The sequence below is a fragment of the Osmerus eperlanus genome, chromosome 6, assembly GCF_963692335.1.
Source record: "Osmerus eperlanus chromosome 6, fOsmEpe2.1, whole genome shotgun sequence".
Taxonomy (NCBI): Eukaryota; Metazoa; Chordata; class Actinopteri; order Osmeriformes; family Osmeridae; genus Osmerus; species Osmerus eperlanus.
Window position 1 is genome coordinate 18,297,239 of NC_085023.1, and position 20,520 is coordinate 18,317,758.

At 48.2% G+C, this 20,520-nt stretch overlaps 1 protein-coding gene across 1 annotated transcript in view; it reads left to right on the top strand.

Moving 5' to 3' along the window:
• Window positions 1-799: 799 nt before the first annotated feature.
• Window positions 800-20,520, top strand: part of LOC134022563 (spectrin beta chain, non-erythrocytic 1) — a 62,715-nt gene continuing 42,994 nt past the window's right edge. The window contains exons 1-2 of the mRNA XM_062464167.1: window positions 800-959; window positions 18,186-18,432. Coding sequence (XP_062320151.1) covers window positions 18,285-18,432 — 148 coding nt within the window. The 5' untranslated portion in view covers window positions 800-959; window positions 18,186-18,284. The remainder of the gene's footprint in view (window positions 960-18,185; window positions 18,433-20,520) is intronic.

Genomic DNA, 20,520 nt, shown 5'->3' on the forward strand with positions numbered 1-20,520 from the left:
GCCTACACAGTTGCAGTGACACTAGTGGTCGTCCATAGAGGGATGACTCTGCATTTATGCATTTAGATTTCATGGATGGAGAGATATTCTCCAGTCCTTTTCCATACAGTTTTGTGGGAAAACTGGAGGACCTGTGTGTGTGTGCGTGTGTGTGTGTGTGTGTGTGTGTGTGGGTGTGTGTGCTGGGAACGGATCCTTCTGGATAGTCTCAGGCCCAGTTACAAGAGTCAGGATGTACGGTGACTGTCATTCCCACTCTAAACACTGTGTCATGATAACCATGTCCACTTCTCAAACATCTCAAACATTCTCTCTTTTGGTGTGAAGTTTTTCCAGAGATACAAGAACAACGCTGGTGACAATACACACACACAGAGGAGTCTGTGGTTGAAAAGCGAGAGTGACAATGCTAAGACATATTCTGTCTGTATCTCTCTTTCACACTCACACTCACACACACACACACACACACACACACACACACACACACACACACACACACACACACACACACAAACACACTAAGGAGGAAACAGAATGTTTGAACCCATGGCTTGTCTCTCTCACAGCTTGATAGAAAGAATGTCTTATTTAACAATGGGGCCTTAGTCATGCAAACAGATAGTAGCCTGGACCTATCCTTAGCGAAAAAAAGTATTTTAAATGCATTATTATTAATACTACAATGTTATCAATATACACTAGGTCTACTCTTGTTGAGTGTTGGGGTAGAAGAAAGCTACGTGAATCTGTAGGTGCGCGAGCAATTGAGGAGCTCACGGGTGAATTCTCCGCCCCTTGTGGAGATCGCGCTGCAGTTGGCCATGCTGTTGCAGCAGAGGAGGGGGAGGATACAACACTCTTCCAGCGGGATCCTGCGTTTTTTCATCGTGCAGTTTCGGGCTTCGTGCAGCTTGCAGGCTTCTCAACGGTGAAGTTTATTGCAAATCGGTCAATAGGTGAGTTTTGAAGTGTTTTTAAAATTACGAGAAGGATTTTAATCGTTGCGCAGAAATCAATTCTTGTTAGACAGCACCGGGCGGCTAGGATGAGTCTACTGTTTTTACTCAAGTGTTTTCATTAATTTCCGAAATCGGCTATTGTTGCGTGGATGATGTAGAAGTACGGTCAGGGATTTTTTCCCCAGTGGTTTTAGGTATTTAAAAAAGAAGTGGTGCCGTTCTGTACGGTACTCCCGCTGGAAGTTATTTGCTTGGTGTCGTTAGGCGGCTCAGATTTAACAGGGTATTGTTTTATATAGTGCGCGTCATTTCATTTAGAAACTCCACGTTCTTTGAATAGCCTACGCAGGTTTATAAGCAATCTCTCCCCAGTCATTAGACCTTGCCGAGACACTTGGTCTTTAAATTGGACATTAGGCTACATGTAAAAGGCACGGTTGTTCAGATAACGGACGTCCACATTGAATAGTAGCCTCAAGCAGGGCTATTCATTGAGAAGACGCAGGCGTGGTCGGCCCGTCATACCCCAACTCCGATTGCTGAAATGGTGTCACAAATTGAAAACCAAGCTACATCGTGAATTAAATAAAACACGTTGTGGTTTGTAGTCAGGGATAGGAGAGCATTTATCTCTTTAACCATTTAGGTTACTATTACAAAAAACATACACGTCGATTGCTCTAATCGGGGTCCTAGTGGCGTTTGATGTTGCGGCGTCGAGTTGAAAACATTTGGCGACGTCATGACAAATGTAGCCAAGTAAAAAATAAAATAATTTTACCCTAGGTGACCAATTGTCCACCACACACACAAACATAAAATCCCGTTCACCTACGTTACAACTATAATTAGGTGAACTGTATACATGTAACACGGTGTCTATGGGGCCTCGCGTTTGAACTGAGTTCGCGCTGCAGAGACTGAGCAATCACACATCGCTGGCTACATGTCCCAAAGAAGCAGGCTGAATATTAATCGGTGGGTTTATCACGCAATTTTACCGTTAACAATAGGGCGTTAGAAGAGGCCATGAACATGCCTCATCATCATCATGCCTTATCACTGTAACAAGCACAAACCTTGCGGTCTGGCCATTGCCTCCTCCAGCTCCGTGTTGCTAGGAGCCCGAGAGGGGGCTGGTTGAATAGGACTGCCATGAATGCAGTTTTGTTTACAAGCTGAATGTAGGCTGTGCATACGCCTGGTTTGACTAGATTTCAGATTAGAGTGAGAGTCTTATAATTGTTTATGTCTATTTGTTGATTTCCCCTCCAAACATTTCAGCAATGTTATTCAGTGCAAGAAAAGTTTTTCTGTATCATGATCCCTGTCTCCTGTATCCCACTTACTTGTTTTTCTGCTTGTTAGCAGGACCCGTGTGTGTGTGTGTCTGGGTGTTGCCACAGTAATGAGTTCAGGCAGGGGTGTTGACTGCATTTTCCCAGGAGACTCTCCTTGTTATAGCACCTTGTTGTGTCCTTGGAAGACTGTGTTTACCAAAGGAGAAACATTCCTTATTGTCAGAGGTTGGTTGAAACCTTACTGGAAGCCTTGAGGTTACAGTGCATCCTCCATACAAAATCTCATCCATAGGTTCTCTTTGTGTCAGGAATGTCTTAATTTACAGTAGCCCAGCTGGAATGCAGTCCTCTGGGTAAGGAAGCTGGACGAAGCTAGCTGTGGTAGCCTCACCTGGTGGGGTAGCTGCCTATTCTCTATAATTGTTCACCAAAAGTAGGGTTAGAAAGAAATATGGTGACCAGTAACTCACTTCAGTTTTGACTTAGCCCCAGTGCTTTGAAAATGAAGTAGAGGGGGACAGTGTGAAGGCAGTGAAAAGGGTAGAGTAGGGGGGAGTAACGAGTCCTTCTGCCCATCTAGTGGGCTGGAAGTGGGTCTTGGGTCCCAGTGGGGAGGTGGTGGTGGGCTGTTCTGGAGAGCAGCCAGCTTACAGGAAGTGGAACAGTGCGACAGAGAGAACTGGTGCGTTGGCCCATGGGCACAGCACCTGCTAAATATAGAGCACTCTGTTTCAGCACTGCCTCACCTTCCCTCTCTGTACATCGTCTGTCTCGTGAGGTATGTGCACACACACACGGATGCACAACCGAAGAGTGGGTGGAGACTCACACGTCAACCCCTTCAACCCGGAGTCAGAAAGGCTAGTTTTAGGATTAAAATGACCTTCACATTTTTGGACCTCTCTTTGTGCATTCTTAGTTCCCTTCCCTTAGTTCAAACTGTTCGCTCATGTCCCCTCCCCCCACTGCCCCACACCAGAATCTTCCAGAATCCCTGTTCTCTATTATCACACTCTTCCCTTCTTTCTATCCAAATCTGTTGTTCCCTCCTCTGTTTACTTTCTGGGACTGTGGAGGAGATGTCAGTGAGGTATGTTAGACCTGTGAAGAACTATGTCTGGTTTACTTCAACTCCTTTGCCTCTCTTCCCCCCCCCCCGTTCTCTTTATCTCTCTCTCTGTTTTTCTTTCTTCGTTACTACTGTTCTATCTCTGTATTATGAGTTACGGTGGGGACTGTGTGACCTTAGCCAGGGTCAGACATGCTCTTACCATCCACTGTTTACACCAAAGAACCAATCATAGCTGAACTAGATGTGCTAGCCTGGCCACAGACCCACCTTGGTGGCTAGGACTGGGGCTGTCTGAACAAGGGAGGGCAGGATCAAACACAGCATGAACAAGACATGTTTAATTAGTGATGCAATATAAGGAGGTGTTGTCTTAATATGTGGCTCAGTGTCAGTCCGTGTGTGTGTGTGTGTGTGTGTGACACCAGCTGTTGATGGTGTCTGTGATGCGACTACCCAGAGTCATGTCTCGTCACTTACAGCACTGAGGACGCTTTGTGTGTTTACCACATACTCCAGCCTATCGTTGTAGGTCTGCACGCAGTCACCGCACAAGGAGTTGAATAGCTGTGTGTGTGACTGTGTGTGTGTGGGAGAGAGAGACATCGTGAGAGAGCAGTGGGCTCATTGCAACCTCTGTGTTACTAATGGGGAAACTCAATTCCCACCCCCCCTTCCCAAAAGCACACACCAGCCGCAACGACATGACCTTCAGCCGGATTACTTTAATTTAATTTCCATGTAGCTAAAGGCGTGCCTGTTCCAGAAGACGTTAGCCTGGCTGTGTTCAGCTCAACGCAAACAGGCTGGGAGCATGTGTTGTTTTATGAACACTGTGTTGAGCAAATCAACACAGCTCACATTCCTGATAAATGAAATGTGCAGTCTGGACCTCCCAGATGTGTGTGTGTGTGTGTGTGTGTGTACCTCTGCGAGATTGTTGAGAGGGTACAGAGTGGGAGTATTGAGTGGTTAGCTAGACGAACACAGGAGATTTGGTCTTCTCAGTGAGTGTCTCTCAGAAGGACCGCTAAATAAACATGAGGAAATGAGTATTATGTGGCACAACTGTATATTTTCCCTCATCAGTTTTTGGTTGTGTATGCAGCATAGATGTTTAAACACTGCTATTTAGGCACTGTACAGGCCCCGTTTGTGAAGGAGCAAGAGGTTATCTGTCTCCTTATATACACACACACACACACACACACACACACACACACACACTGCATATTATTAACATGTAGGGTTAAGACTGATGAAGTGTGGAGTGTGCGCTTGTTTCCTACACCGTAGCATCCCTCAAGGGCTGTTGAGGGACAGAGCACCAGAAATGATTGTGCGTCAATGAGCGATTAGTTTAACCGTCCCTGTGGGATGACGAGATGGTGGGTCTGCTTCATCTGGACGTGGGGGTCCACCGCACTGTCATCCTCTCTCCCCTTTTTATCACACCTCCTCTTTAAAACTCTCCTCCCTCGCACAAGGTCTCCTCTCTGCCACCCCCCCCCCCCCCCCCCCGCTGTGTTTTGACGTGCTGCCAGTTCTCTCCGTCAGCAGACTCATATGTCAGCCGAGTACCTGTTCCTCCACATCACTGTCAATCCCAAAGGGATTAGAATGACATCACCTCCAGCCCTATTCACTTGATTGTGTGTGTGGGAAGGGAAGGGGGGGGGGTGGCTGCTTTGAGTGACAGTGAATTTGAACACGCGTGCATGTTAACCAGGAAGATAATGGAGGTTCGTTTAGACATGTCGCAATAGCACAGCAGCCGTGAGGTACTATGACTATACACTGTCTCCGATACCATCACATGTGTTTGTTTGGACAGCTGCGTGTGTTTGTTTGTTTCTGAGAGATTGGGTGCCTTGTCAGTAAGCATGACCGCCTCTGCTTTAAATACACTGCTGGGAGGGTTTCATCTTTATTAAGGATAAGGAGAGGGTCTGCAGGGCCAAGGAGGCATTAAGGAGCTTTACCCTGTAGTGTTCTCTCTCCATAAATACCCTCTGCACCACCGTTCGGACTTCTGGGAAATGAGGGCCTGGGAGCGCGTCCTTGACATCTCATTCTGTCCTGCCCACTCCACGTCTGGCGACATATCAGAGGGGGGGGGGGGGTATCCAGGGGCCATGAACATACCTCTGTAGCTGCTGTGTACTCCTGCCACATGTGTCTGTAGCTGGCTAGATAACCATGACCCTTCAGAAAGCAGGGGTCAAGAAGACCAGAACTCCTCAGTCTGATTCTCCTATGACCCCTGCAGTATCTGAAAAAGTCTGACCACAGATAGCTTCTTTGTTTGAATACAGCTCACCATATAATCTGGACAGATTAACATGACATGGTCCCACAATGCATTGGGATGGTAGGATGATAGAGCTAAGAATTCTGGGTCAGATTGAGCGCTGCCCTGGCGTACAGCCAATGGGAGACGTGAGGGGCTCATGCAGGATCTCCAATCTGGCCTTCAGCACGGCTGCACTGGTTTGGGTTAGCGTGCATGGGTGTGGGTGTTTCTGGGTAGTCTGACAGAAAAGTCTCTAGTGCATGAGGCTCAGTGTGAGGTGGGGTGGGGGGTGGAGGAGGAGGGGAATGTAGGTGGAGAGGAGTGAGGGAAGTGAGGGGGGGATGGGGAGTTAGGGTTGGTGTGTGGGGGGAAGGGAGTGAGGGTGGAACTGTGAGTGGAGGGAGTGGGGGAGGTCGGGAGGGGGGGAGGTCGGGAGGGGGGGAGGTCGGGAGGGGGGGAGGTCGGGAGGGGGGGAGGTCGGGAGGGGGGGGAGGTCGGGAGGGGAGTGAATGGGGAAAAGGAAGGTTGATGTATCATGGCGTGCATTACAAGGGATTTTAGGCTGTTTTAACTTTTTTAGAACGAGCACTCCGGCTACACTGGTGCAGTCTAAAACTGGACTAGGACATACAGTATTCCACACACACTAAGCGCTAGCTTTCAATCCTCTGTTTGTGGTCCTGAGCTTTAAGCAGCTTAAACAATATATTATGAATATTTGGGAGAGAGAGAAACACAATTTCCTTCCTTAAAAATGCACCCAAATAGTTTTTTTGGTGTGTTTTTGGTTGATTTCATTCTTCCAGGTTCATTTCTTAGGTTTAGTTTCTAATCATTTATGTGGAGAGATGCCTGAAAGTGCTTTGGAAGAGTATTTATGCCCCTGCACTGCAGTGCTGTGATGATGTCATTGACTGTGACTGGGTTCAAAAGGAAATCTGTCTGGAATTAAATGGGTCTGTATAACAAAAGTAAATAGGATTGAACCCAGGCCAGTTAGAAGATGTAGCCTAGATAGATCAAGGTGAAATTCCTCATGTCCTAAGTATTTTTCAGAATTTGAAAGGATAGAGGTCATTGGAGAAGGCCGCAGTTTAGAGGACTGCTCTCGTTCTCTCTGTTCTTTCTTTTTCTGATCTCTCTCTGCTGATTCAGATGCTGCTGTACTTTTTCTTTGGCTACAGCACGTCATCAATCATGGGATGTTGGTTGTCCTCCCCATCTCACTATTCCCCTGGCAGAGTCTCTCCCATTTTCTCCATCTCTCTCCATCTCCCTCCATTCCCCTCCCTCTTGTCTCCCCCACCACATTTAGTCCTTCCCTCCTTCCTTCCCTCTCTGTCTCCCTGGCCCATGTCCAGCCTGAACCCCACCCAGTCCTGGAGTCAGAACAGCCAGTACCATCGCCATACAATCATCCCTCTGAGACTCTCAGTCTTCAAAGAGAAGGTCCAAATCAGATCTGTTCTGATGAAGAGAGAGTGTCTTATTAACCATGACCCCCTGGTGACCTGGTCACTGTCAGGTCAGAGCTGAAACTGCAGATCAACGTTGTTTGTTTGGTTTCTAAAATAGAGACTTGTGATCATGGGAGTAGATTTACCTCTCAGTGCTTGAACTGATGCTTTTCAGTAAAGGGACAACTTCCTAATCTCTGCTGTAGTAAACAAGCAGCAGTGGGTACTAAGGGATGATGAAACCAGCCTGTGGTTTGTATTTCTTCTTCTCTATGAATTTGGCAATAAGAGATTCTGTCTGAACTCTGAAGTGGTCTCTTGACCCAGAGAGCTATTTGTTCCAAGTACTTCCTGTCTGTGTGTCTCTGGGGAATGGCAATTCTCATACCCATCACTCACTGTCTGGTATGCCATTGGACACTGGAAACACTGGAAAAAGGAAATGGGTAATCTCTGCTCCAGACATGGCCAGAAACAATAATCAGAAATTAACAAAGGATATGAGTTACGGTGCTGAAGCAGATTTAGTTCAAATGCAGCCCTAGCTTAGCCTGCTAAAAGATTCCAATCCTCTATCCCCTCAGACAGCCCTCCGTTCTGCCTCACTGGAACCAGATGAAGCACAATCCCAAACACAACACAGATGATCATTACATCACTTCCTGTGGATGTGCTTTCTCTCCCCCCCAGATATGCTGGGACCCACCCATTGGCTATCGGACAGAATTTTGGGTGTGTCTTTCACTGATGATGTTGACTGTTTATGTACATTTCAGAGGCGTATTCAAGCTCAGTGCGTCTGTTTTGAGTGTGTGTTAAAGCTGTGGCGGGAAGCCGAGAACAGGATATTCCCATTGGGTCGCCCGTCCTCCATTTAATACCCTTTAGCTGGTCTGCCTCTTTCCTACTACAAAATGGCTGCCCACCATTGGAGGCGTATGATATGATGTGAATGGCCTGCCCTGGCCCTGTCCCCAAGGACAGTCTAATAGCAGCTTGGGAGGGTTTCCATGGCGACCAGGCAAACGTACAGTAAAACGCACACCAGGCATCCAATAACAGTTCACCTCCTCCAGATCTCCTGTGGTTGGCCCCTCCCACCCAGCTGGTCTGTACTGGTCTAATGGAGAACTGATACATAATGTGATTGGATGATGGATGGATGTGTGCATGTTGGCCTCCTCCCTTTTCACCAGTGGGATCTAACCTTCACGCACGTATTCTGAGAGTTTATTCAAACCCCACCCCAAGCATTCACGTGAACTCGGGTTACATTTTTCATCTTTTTGATTCAGCGATGTTTCAACTGTGATTACCCTCCAAAGTGAACCTCTGCTACATCCCACAGTTGCTGTTGTCTGTGCTTGCCTGTGTTTCCCTTCTGTTAGTGGAGCTTTGGACAGAGTTCACCCAGCCTCACCGCAGGGCACACGCCCAGGCACGTCGTGTCCTCCTTCATCTCCGTTATTGTTTTATTTGATCAAGAGCTCTCGGCTCTGGACAACGATAAACAGATGAGGCTGGACCTAGGCTGGACTGGGAGCTGGCTGTCTGGCGGTGGCCAACTTGGTTCTGAAACATGTTGTTGACAGTGTAGAGCTCGGAAGCGTCTGTGCTGAGAATTGACCCATCTGTTCAGCACCAGACTCCATACCATGGTCCTATTCTCAGGGAATGGGAATCATGCCTTGTTTGAGGACTTTAGAAATTACATTTAATTTATATGCAATTTTGCAGACTGATTCACTAGTCTCTGGATAAGAGTGTCTGCTAAATGACTAAATGTAGTGTGTCGGTTTGCACTTCTTTTTTTGTTAAGAGGCTATTCTCTGCCAACTAGACTGTGTGTGTATGTAGCTAGCTAGCATTTCCAGCTCCTTCAGGACAGTCAGTGGAGGTATGTGTGATACATTGCTCAATGGGGTGGATCCATCCAGATGTTCCTTGTTTGGCCTGAATCGTCCACCACCTCTGGAGGCCACTGGACGCCACAGCTCAGTCTTCACAACCTCTGACGTCACCAGCCATCTGCACGTGTGTCAGTGTCTGCTTGTGCTCCTTATGTGTCAGTGTGTGATGATGATGAAAGCTCTGCCTTGTCCGCCCAGCAGGACCTGCTGGAGAGCAGCAGTTTTCTCTGGAGGCTTGCTTTGACACTGCAGCCAGGGCAGATGCTGTGTGTCTGCTGTCTTGTCAAGGCCTCACCAGGGATAGGGGTAGCCTGCGCCTTTCTCTCTCTCTGTGAGTCTCCCTCCCCCTCTCTCTCTTCCCCCCTCTCTCTCTCTCCCCCTCTCCATCCATCCATCTCAGTGACTCTGAACGGCCCGACTGACAGCCAGCCTGTCTGTCTCATATTTGTCGTAGGTCTCTGTGTCAGTCTGGTTAGTCAATTGTGTCTCCTTCCCTTTCGTCCCTCTTCATGGTTCAACTCTCGAACACCGCCCTCTTTCTTAACCCTGACCCTCCCTCCTTCCCCAGGCAGCCCCCCTCCCCTTTTACCTTTCCTACTCTCCATCTTCCTCTTTTCATCCCTCTGGAGAGAAAGGGAGGTATTTGGCAGCAATACCATCTGTGTTACATAAGAGCAGGAAATCTGTGGGAGTGAGCATTCAAGTGTTTGCAGAGGTAGAAGAGAGGAGAGCAGAGCAGAGGAGAGCAGAGCAGAGCAGAGCAGAGCAGAGCAGAGGAGAGGAGAGGAGAGGAGAGGAGAGGAGGGAAGGCGAGAGAGCCAAGCAGATGCAGGATACAGTACAGAGAATACCGTATAAAACTGTTTACAAAGGCTAGAATATACATTTTCCATACCAATGTAACAACTTCAAACTATCAATATCATTGATCACCATTCCGTTGGTGACTACTGATATGCCTCTATCCTACTGCCATCCGAATGGCAACACAACCCAAGGCAAGGCTAATGGGATTGAATAGTTTCCATGCGCTGCTTGAATCTGTATAGAATGGTTACAGTGTGAGATGACCTTAGCTGACCTCAGTACAAGGAAAGTCTATATATTGTTTATGGAAATGTTCTCATGGAAAGTATTGGTTAGATGGAGCTCTTTGGAACTCAACTGCGTGCTGTATCAGGGTTGTCTATCTGACAGCTCCAGAATGTGGTCGTTACAGTATTGAGGTCTCACTCACTCGATATAGACTTCCTGAATCATGGTTACTTGCAAGTTGCTTCCCATTGACTTGTACATCAACATTGTCCCCCCTCGCACACACGCACACACACACACACAGATGATCCCTCTCCGCTGCAGGTGAAGTACTTAAGGTTTGTGTAAATACAAGCCACTTAAGCCTCACTTAAATGTGTTTACAGGAGTGCTCGTTCAAGTGTTTGGTCATCATGTAAGATAACTCCTGGTGTTGGGGAGTGCCTACAGCATCATACACTGAGTTGTCCAGCTTGTGTGAGGACTTAGCTGTGTTGGTGGTGTATGTGGTCCACTGCATAGACCCAGTCTGTGTCTGCCTGTCTAGAGATCTGTAGCATCAGTCTTGACAGGCAGGTGAGATGGAGGACCATTACGTAACCATTCTCTCTCTGTCTCTCTGTCTCTCTCTATCGCTCTGCTCCCTTCACCGTCACCGTGTGAGCATTTTTGGGGGGAAGGGGGGGCAGTTTGTGTTGAAAAATAGACAGGGTTTCTATGCTTTCTATCATATCTGGTGAGTGTGTGTGTGTGTGTGTGTGTGTGAATGTAGGCAGGGCTGCTGATGCAATACTGTGACATCTCTGTCCTTCTGAACAAAGGCCACTGTGTTTCTACACTACAGCAGTGGAGGAGGGTGTTTCAGAAGGGCTTTCCTGAGTGTCTACTGTCATTATTGCTAATACACACGCACACGCACACACGCAGACACACACACACACACACACACACACACACACACACACACACAGACACACACAGACACACAGAGCACTCAGGCCTTCATTCATAATTTATACCCAGCAGCAGTAGTAAATAGACAAATAGTTGAAATATACAGTGTGTATATATAGATATATATGTATAAGATAGATATATATATTTTATGTGTTTATTGGTTGAAAATTTAGTACCAGAGATACTGCTGTGCTAAACACTGACAATGTTGGCACGTAGACCTGAACACGCATGAGTAGCCCAACCTAGCCATTGTTTATTGATGTTAAGCTAACCCCTCTACAGTTAGGGCTGTTTGATTGGTTGATCCATGTCGTGTCAGGCTAGCATCTAAGAGGCTGACCCCACACAGGACCGGCTTACTGTTGAGGGACATACACACACCAGCAAACTGTACGGCAGGCGTGACACACTCATTACATACACTCATACAATTACTTATGCTGGCATGCAAGCAGACATGCACCTACTCAACATACCAGACAGCTCTCAGGAGAGGCTTTTATCAGGATTCTACACATCCCATCATGCATTGCGGCATCGTTAGTGACGGCAATGCCGCCTTCCCAGACTCCTCTGGGGCCTTGTTTTGATTCTGAGTAATGAGGTGATGATAGGTGGGTGTGTCCTCACACACACACACACACACACACATTAGGTTCTACTCTAGTGGTCCCACTGTGGTCATTGGTCACTCCATTTAAAATGAGGCCTTGAAATGAGGAAGGAGGAGGGAGTGATGGAGGGAGGGAGGGACAATGTTCAGTTGGCTCCCAGTCAGCTCAGAGGATGTTGAGGAGAGGTGACGGGGGGGAGTGTGCTCAGAGGAGTCGTTCCTGCGAGCTTCTGCAATGTTGTCAGGAGACACAGAGTTTGGAATGAACGTGTCACCGAAATACTGCAGCAGGGTTTGGCTGCTCGGTGATGTCATCTTTTAGAGTCTGACAATGCTCTCCAGTTGATTGGGCGACTGTATGACTGTGCTGATTGTACAAGCCCTCCTCTCCTATTGGCTCTTCAGTGTAGGGAGGATGACCTCATAGTTTCCAAATGCGTGGTCACCCCTCGCCTTTCTGTAGCCCCCTGCCGCCCCCCACACTCCCTGTCGAAGAACCCCTTTCTGTTTTTTGACAGAAAAAAACGTCACTTTTAATCGCCCTCCCTGTTGTTTATCTGGAGCTGTCCCTGGGGTGTGTGTGTGTTTGTGTGTCTCTCTGTGTGTGTCATTCTTTTACGACAGGGCATGACATTGCAGATAGAGGACCCCGGAAGGCCAATGAATGGCTAAGTTGATTTCAGGAAGGCTCTGGTTAGTGTCTGGACACACAGACACACACAGACACACACAACCTAGTTTGTCCCTGAAGAGCCACAAAGGCAGTTTGTTATCAGGCATGTGAAAGTAGCCAGCCCTACCAGAGCAGCAGAGAGTGAGTGATCGCCATGGAGTTATCCCCATGCTAGGTCACAGAAGGACTGGACCCGCCACACAGTAGCCCAGACACATGCCTGCTTAGAATTCCTAACCGAGCATGGTAAGGGCCCAGTCATTGCCTGTTCAGAAAAGCTTATCAGGCCTATAATGAATGCTGCTGTTGCTCTAGTAACTTGTTCCTATGGATGTTGTTTGCATTGGCTTGTTTATGTAGCCTGCGTATGTAAGCACATTTAGACAGCTATCAAATGATCATCTGTTTATAATAAGGCAGTTTTGAACATAATCTGCAGTTTATCATCGACCCTACAGCCCTAAGGGGGCTGTGTCCTCGGTGAATAATAGTATTGTTATGTGCATGGAGCCAAAAGGCAAGTCTTACAGCCATGAGACACTGCCTTCATGTGTTCAAACCAGACGTCGTCACAGAATAGGCCACGTAGCGGCCGCTAAAGTCGTTAGCCACTTGGGTCGGCAGATTCTTGGATAACCCAATAAACTGTCAGGAATGTCCGTCTGTGAAAAACAAAGAACCATGTGACTTGAGTAGGAAAAGTAGTTAGAGGCATTATGGGAGTGGGAACCATTTGCTTCAAGAAAAACCTGAGAAGCCGTTTTGACTGGGTGTTCTACTCCCAAACTATTGGGGGCGCTGTCGTGGTACAAAACGGAGGTCCATGACTTTTCTATCACCAGTTGTGATACTTGAAACTACATAAATAAATGGAGACTTGAAGATGACTGAAGTCTCACTGTATCAGTGTGTCAGAGAGGAGTAGAGCAGCTTGTCTTGGAGTGCATCACGTCCAGCTGTGAGCTGCTTCCATAATCAGTGGCCTGGTTGAGCCAGACCAGACCAGGCCATGATCTCTCCGAAAGATTGGATTAGACCAGAGCTGGCCTGGCCGACAGGGGATTTGCTGGCCCTAAGCCCCCGCGAACCCTGGTTGTGACAGAACAGCAGCACAGCTCGGAGCACAGAGTAGGGAGCAGCACAGGGTTGGGTCATGGTTGTGTAGTTTCTACTAGGCAACCAGGAGGAGGCGGCTTCCGCTATCTTATGGCATGTCAGAACAGTCCAAGTCTCCAGGCCCCTAACTTCAAAGTGCCGTCTGTGTACCCAGGCCAGCGGCGTGCAGCCTCAGGGCTGGTCCTACCACTTTTTTGTTGCACAAGGGCAAGCTGCCCTCCCCCTTGAGAGCGACGACAGTGGCACATTAGACTGTGTTTGGGGTGCATACTGGCATTGATCTCAGCGTTCGTCTGGTTCAACCACTCCCCTCCTCTCTGCTCCCCTCCTCTCCCCTCTCCTCCCCTCCCCGCCCCTCTCCCCTTCATGGCGCCAGGGCGGCTGCCTGTGTCGCTCATACCAATGATCATCTCTGCACAGCTCGTCAGTGTTGCTGCAGAGCCCTGAGGCTGTGGGGCAGACACAAGCCTGGTTAGGGCCTCCGTCAGGGCCCAGGTTGTGTGGAGGCTGGAGGGAGGAATCTGGAGGGTTGGCTGGTGCCAGGCTCTGGGTGATGGGCTCCACACACCAAGCATGCTCGCCTTAGCGTTGCAACAGACGCCAGAGGAAGGAAGAGGATGTTTGTGTGTGTGTGTGTGTTCACGGATGTTTTGTGTGATAATATAAATTTTTATATCAGCTTTGTAAACTGCTGCAATATCTAGCTTCCAAGGCCTCTGATAGGAGTCTTGATCAGAAATTCAGTGTGGTTGAGCAAAAGTGTGTGTGGGTGGGTCGACGTAGTGAAGGACCTATCCCGCAGTGTCCCTCAGGCCTGGGAATAATGCATAGTGCCGCAGCAACTGGCCTGAATGTTAGTGTATTTACCTGGATTATGTGTGGTATGTTTTAATAGATGAGGCAGAGAGGGCAGGTTGCGTGGGTCTAGTAGATTAAGGCCATCGTGTGCAGGCACTTTCCTTTCTCTCTCTCTCTTTCTGTGTCTGTCGGCCTCTGCCTCTCTGCCTCACTTTTCTCTGACTGCCTCTGCCTCTTCTTTTTCTCTCTTTTTTAATTTTTTAATTTTTATATATATTTTATATTTAAATTGTTTCATTCTTAGATTGTTTAGTTCTTAGGAATAGTTAAACTTCTGTACCTTTACTTTGTTTAAGATTCGTATATGTTTAGTGTTTTGCACCTCCCTGCCACAGTAAATTCCGTGTTTGTATAACATACATGGCGAATAAACCGAATTCTGATTCAGATTTGTGTCTGTCTCTCTTTGCTCTTTGTCTCCCTTATTCTCTGTCTCCATGTCTTTCTCTCAGTACGTGCAGCTGGGAAAAGGTGTCTTTGTAGAAGAGAACATTACAGTAAAAAACTAAACAATAGTCAATGCTTGTATAATTGTCTAAATTGTTCGAGGAAAGATTATGCGGCACACGGGAGACAGAAGAACTACTCTGCCACAAAGGATTGAATGCGTTGGGTATCCATGGTGATGTACAGTTGGGCCTTGATAACGACCCTCCTTCTGTCTCCCCGTTCTGTGTGGGAGAGGAAGTGAGAGAAACAGTATGAACCGAGGCACCAAATGGAAAAAACTATATTAGAAAGACAGGGTGGTAGTGAAGGAAGGAGAAGGAGAGCGGGTGGGTGAAACTGGGAGCGAAAGCAAGACATAATCTGGTAGTAACACCAAAGTATAACTTGACTCCTACGCAACAGCAATTTTTTTTGGACCCCTCTCTTAGGGAGGTTGTATGTGCTTGTGTTCACACAGAGAGGAACACGAACACACTCTAACATTTCACTTGCAAAACAAGCCGGGCTTGTGAAATTAACGGCGTCCCCTCGTCCCGGTGTTCCGGAGAATTCCCATTCACATTGAAATTGATTTGAGCTCCACGACTATGGATTACTTAAATAGTGTTGCAAATAACCTAGACCCATGTCAGAATGTCAAAATGCAAAAACACAATAATTTACATTTTGGGACAGGTCAAGTTCAGTTTGGGACGGTTTATTTAGCACTTTGGGAGGGTACTGGGACAGTGAGGAAAACAGTTAGTTGCGAGCCCTGACCACAAATGATGCACAGTGCTATGTGTGCTGACGTGGACAGCTAATGGTGTCCCATAATGTCAGGGTCTCTCTGACACAGCGCCGACACATAATGAGCAGTCAGAGCTCCGATTTGTGATTCACAAATCGATGTGGTTCACACCTCTACATGCATACATGTCATTACTAATGAAGACGTCGTCTTTGGACCTGTGGGCTTGTGAGCGTCTGAGTTTATTCGTGGGCCACAGATAGACCCAGACTGTCGACGAGAGACAGAGAGAGAGATGGTCAGACGCTGTCCATGGAGGGCACGGACAGTCGGAAGTGGTGGTGTCATTTGCAGAAGGCCGTCCATAAATAATGACGACGCGTAGACCTTTACTGTGCTCTTCTCCTTTCTCACACCCTTTTCTGCCCTATCTCTTTACCCTCTCTCTCTGTCGCGTCTCTCTGTCACCCCTCTGTCGCGTCTCTCTGTCGCGTCTCTCTGTCGCGTCTCTGTCGCATCAGCTGCGTCTCCCTCTCTCTGTCTCAATCTCTCCCCGTCTCTCTCTCTCTTCCTCAGTTCCTCTCTCTGCGGTAGTTTCAGCAGGGCTTGTTGTAAGGTGCTCGCCATCCACCACTACACAAGCTATAAATAAGAGTTTTCGCCCCCTCGCTAGACAGTGCGCACACACACACACACATACTGTAAACGCACACACCATCTCTTTTCACCTCCCTCTCTACCTAACCTAACAGAGATGTAAATGGAGAATGGCAGAGGTATTTGTGTGGGTGAGTGGCCTGTTAAATCCATACTCTGTTGGTTTCCGCATCACTGCTTCTGGTCACGGTTCGATTGCTGGCTGGGTCAATACCGGCTCCCCTGGTGGTTTAGTCCAGAATTGCACTGTGGGGGAGATAGTGGCTCATGTGAAATGGTGCATAAGAGCTGGTTATTGTGCTCCTCGGTCGTTGCAGATGTCTCCTTGAGACTTCCTTGTCCTTGTCACAACACAGTGTGTGTGTGTACGAGCTTGCGTACATTGCGATGGATTGTCACTGCGAGTGTGCGAAGGTATGTTTGCTGCATATCTTCTGTATGGGTCCACATTTTCCTTAGCCTCTCCACTATCACGCACACACACAGATACACGCTCCTACAGGCAAAAATATTTTTAGCCCAGCAACACGGGCTCCAGTCTGACTGGTCGTTGAGTGAGGGTGTGGGCGGCAGAGCTGCTCCCTCCATCTGTAGTCCCTCTCTCCCTCTGTCCCTCTCTCCCATCCCACCATCCTCTACAACACCCTTGGTGCCTCCGTTCCACTCTCATCCTTTCATCTGTAGCTCTTGTCCCTCCCGCATTCTCCCACCCTCTGTCCAGTTAGTCCTCATCCTACAACTTTAGTGTCTGTTCTCTCCTCTTTCTCTGCGTGCCCCCCCCCCCCCCCCCACACACACACACACACACACACAGCATCTCCAGGGGAAGGAAGCGCCTGTGCTCGTGTAGCAGTAAGGACATACATGTGACACTGGCATGTTAAGGCTATGAATAATTGAAATGTCTTAGTGGGTTATGTGTTTTACGCTTTTCATCTTCTGTGTGTCATAAACAGTGGGTGTGTGTGTGTGGGTGTGTTAGTGTAGGCGTTTGTGTGAATGAGAAACAAATACAAAGAAACGGGAGAGGCGAAGAGAAATAGAAATGGAGAGGGAGGCGGAGGAGGAGACGGAGAGGGAGGAGGAGACGGAGGGGGAGGGGGAGGAGGAGACGGAGGGGGAGGAGGAGATGGAGGGAGAGGGGGAGGAGGAGACGGAGGGGGAGGAGGAGACGGAGGGGGAGGAGGAGACGGAGGGGGAGGAGGAGACGGAGGGGGAGGGGGAGGAGACGGAGGGGGAGGGGGAGGGGGAGGGGGAGGAGGGCCCTCAGCCACTGCTGCGTCAGTCAACTACTGTCCAGTCATTGTGAAGTCTGACTGCTGCTGTGCTCAGCTCTTTGTCTCCCCCCCTCCCCCCTCCCAATCATCTCTTGACTGCAGTCAATGCAAGCACGCACTCACACGCACATCGATCTGTGTACATATCCTTGGCTCTGGAGATAAAGATAATAGATTGACAGTAGGTAGTTCCATTTTTAGGTAATATCCTGTATATTCTTTGTTTAGGAGCTGGACTGTGTGAACTGGTTAGCTAAGCCTGGAAAGCCCCTATTCTTGTTTCACTAGTCTGGCCTCTGCTTTCTAATAAATACTATGTGCCCTCGTCTAGTTTGCCAACCCAGTTTGCTTCACACTTTGTTCTTCTGTGATGGGTGGTCTTTTTCCATTGGCTGGCCAAGCTGTTGTGTTGTTTGTATGTAACTTTAGTGTTTTATAGAGGCACTGCAAGCCAGGTCTGAGTTCGTGGAGTTTAATAAGCATTGTGGCCAGTCTGTTTCTCAGTCTGTCAACACAGTGTTTGTGTGGTAAATGTGCAGTTGCATTTTCTCACCAGTAGGTGGAGTCAACATGCTTCGTAAATGTGTTAAACTGAGAAACAACAGGGAATGGCAAAAATGTGCATTGTGTTTAGATTACCTTGAAGGGCCTAATAAAATGATCCAATTGTCATAAAAGGGATAAAAAAAGCTCCATCTTAAACTTTGTTCGACTTAGCTAAACACCTCCGACCCCTAACTTTGTGTATTTGTAATGTAGTGTAATACATGTATATGATATACATGCTGTATAATAACACGTGTGTGTTTCCTGTGTCTCTGTAGTCTCCGCAGGTCTTGATGAGCAGCGGGGGACGGGAGTGTGTGTGACCTCATCGTGACATCAGCGCCAAACGTGTGACATCGGGAGCGGGGGGGGTCAACATGACAACCGTCGCCGCCGACTACGACCACATGGACATCCAGCAGCAATACAGCGAGCAGGTGAACAACCGCTGGGATGCTGACGAATGGGACAACGAGAACAGCTCGGCTCGCCTCTTCGAGCGCTCCCGCATCAAGGCCCTGGCGGGTAAGGAACACCCACGTGTACACGACCAACACCCCTGTGTACACAACTAACACCCACAATTGTGTACACAACAAATTTGTGTCAGTGTTAATTTCACACCTGGAGTGTGTGTATATAGGTCTTATGAGAGTTATGCTGTTTTGAGGTTCACTTAATAAGCCAACAATCAGCTCTCAATGACAACTGATTTAATAAAAAATATATAGGACCTTCCTTAGCATTCTTTCTAGGGTTTTTGACCCAAAAAAGTTACAACATTCTATGTGTAGGCCTCTGGATGATGGGTAAGCCTACAGCATCATGCGTTTGAGTGATGTAAGCCAACTTAGTTTGCACCCCCACCCCCACCTCCTTTGTCTCAGTAACCGTAGCCGTCCCGGTACATGCTGGCTACTCTAGGCTTGGAGTGTAACCGTGCTTTAGCTAGCTAGCTGCTGGCTTGTTTTTGGGCCTCCATGGCTGGCTGGCTTCTAGGCTAATGTGCTAGTGTTCCACTCAGCTAAATAATTCACCTTCCTCTTAAATATGCAGGAGGAGTGTTGCGTGTGTTCGGTAGTCACTAGGCTAATACTGAGGCAGTCTTAACATCGTGTTTCTTTCTAGCTGCTTAGCTGTTCTTTTGTTGTTGTTCCGGAAGACTTTCAGCTGCTGGGACAAGGCCTTTGTTCTTTCGTGATAATGAGTGTCTTGTTGTTTCACCAGACTGCCTTCACTTCGGGTCCTGGTGCTCCTGGGGCTTGATGTATGGGGCAGGGCTGAGTCCACTGCTGTCCAGTGCGAATGAATGTTGTAACTTGGGTGACAGTATGAGATGGTTGGAATTTCTTAGTATTTAAGAATCAGTCAGTCGCTCTAAATACCCAGTGGGCCTTTGGCAGAGTGGAGCTTTCCTCATGCCTAAACGGCTCCCCCCCCTCTTCTCCTCCAGGACTTGTGAGGTCCTGAGTTGAGTCTTGCGTGGGCTATGGTGTGATGGTGCCGTCAGGTGACATCACTCACACATGGTTGTGTGTTTCCTGAAAGGCATCCATCACAAGCCGGTCAGTCAGCGGCTAGCTGGGGAGGTCTGGGCTGGGTCAGCACTCTGCTGCGGGCAACATGGAGGGCTGGAACACCATCAACTGGCCGACTGAAACAAGCTTGCTCTGTCGCTCTCTCGCGTTCTCTCTCTCACTCACTCACTCACTCACTCACTCTCACACACACACACATACCTTTAAAAATCCTTTATTTCTACCTTCCTACAAGGAATCCTAAAACTGTAAAGGTGATTAGACATGTCTTGAAGGAACGATCCGGGTTATATAAAGTCCACCGTCGTGCTTAGATTCAGAGAAGTGCGTTGTGTAAGAGTTAATGGGCCAGGATAAGACTGTAAACTGATGCTGCTGCTCTGAGTTGAGAGATCCTTGTGTGTGTGTGTGTGCGCGAGCGAGCAAGCAAGACCAGGTGTGTTACATTCGATAGGTAGGGAAATCCAAAACCACCTGTCACCTTGGAAACAGATCTGGATATCCTTCCACCAAAGACGGAAAGGAAATGAAGGAGAGTGTGTTGAAGCATGTTCCTTAGCCGTGTCCGTGTGTGGAGGTCGGGTCTGAGTGGAGCTGTTTCACACTCGCCACATCCAAGTCATGCTGTCGGCTATCGTTCTGCCTGCTGGTACAATTCATGCTTTTGCCGCTCCATACGTCAGAAATAATCATGTCAGGGTAAACAATGGTCACACATAATCTTGGCTGGCTCCCAAGTTTGGGATACAAGGTCACACAGGACACAGCTTGTGTGGGGGGAACTAGCTTGTGTGGGGGTATGTTGCGGGACTCTATATTTGTGTATATTGACCCGCTGCGTGGTCCTTGGCAACGCTCCTGCTGGGTTTCTGGTAAAACAGCACGGCCCGACCCTCGGAAGGGCCCGGAATAGCCAGCTGTGAGGTCAGGAGGCGGAGGGGAAGGAGGAGGAGGAGATGGTGCTGGGCTTTGTGCTATGCAGAAGAAGCCCTGGGAGAAGGCCAGGCCCAGACCTGGTGTGAATAATTGAAAGCAGGCTCTGGTCTCTAAGGGGCTTTATGTTGCCGTAACATCC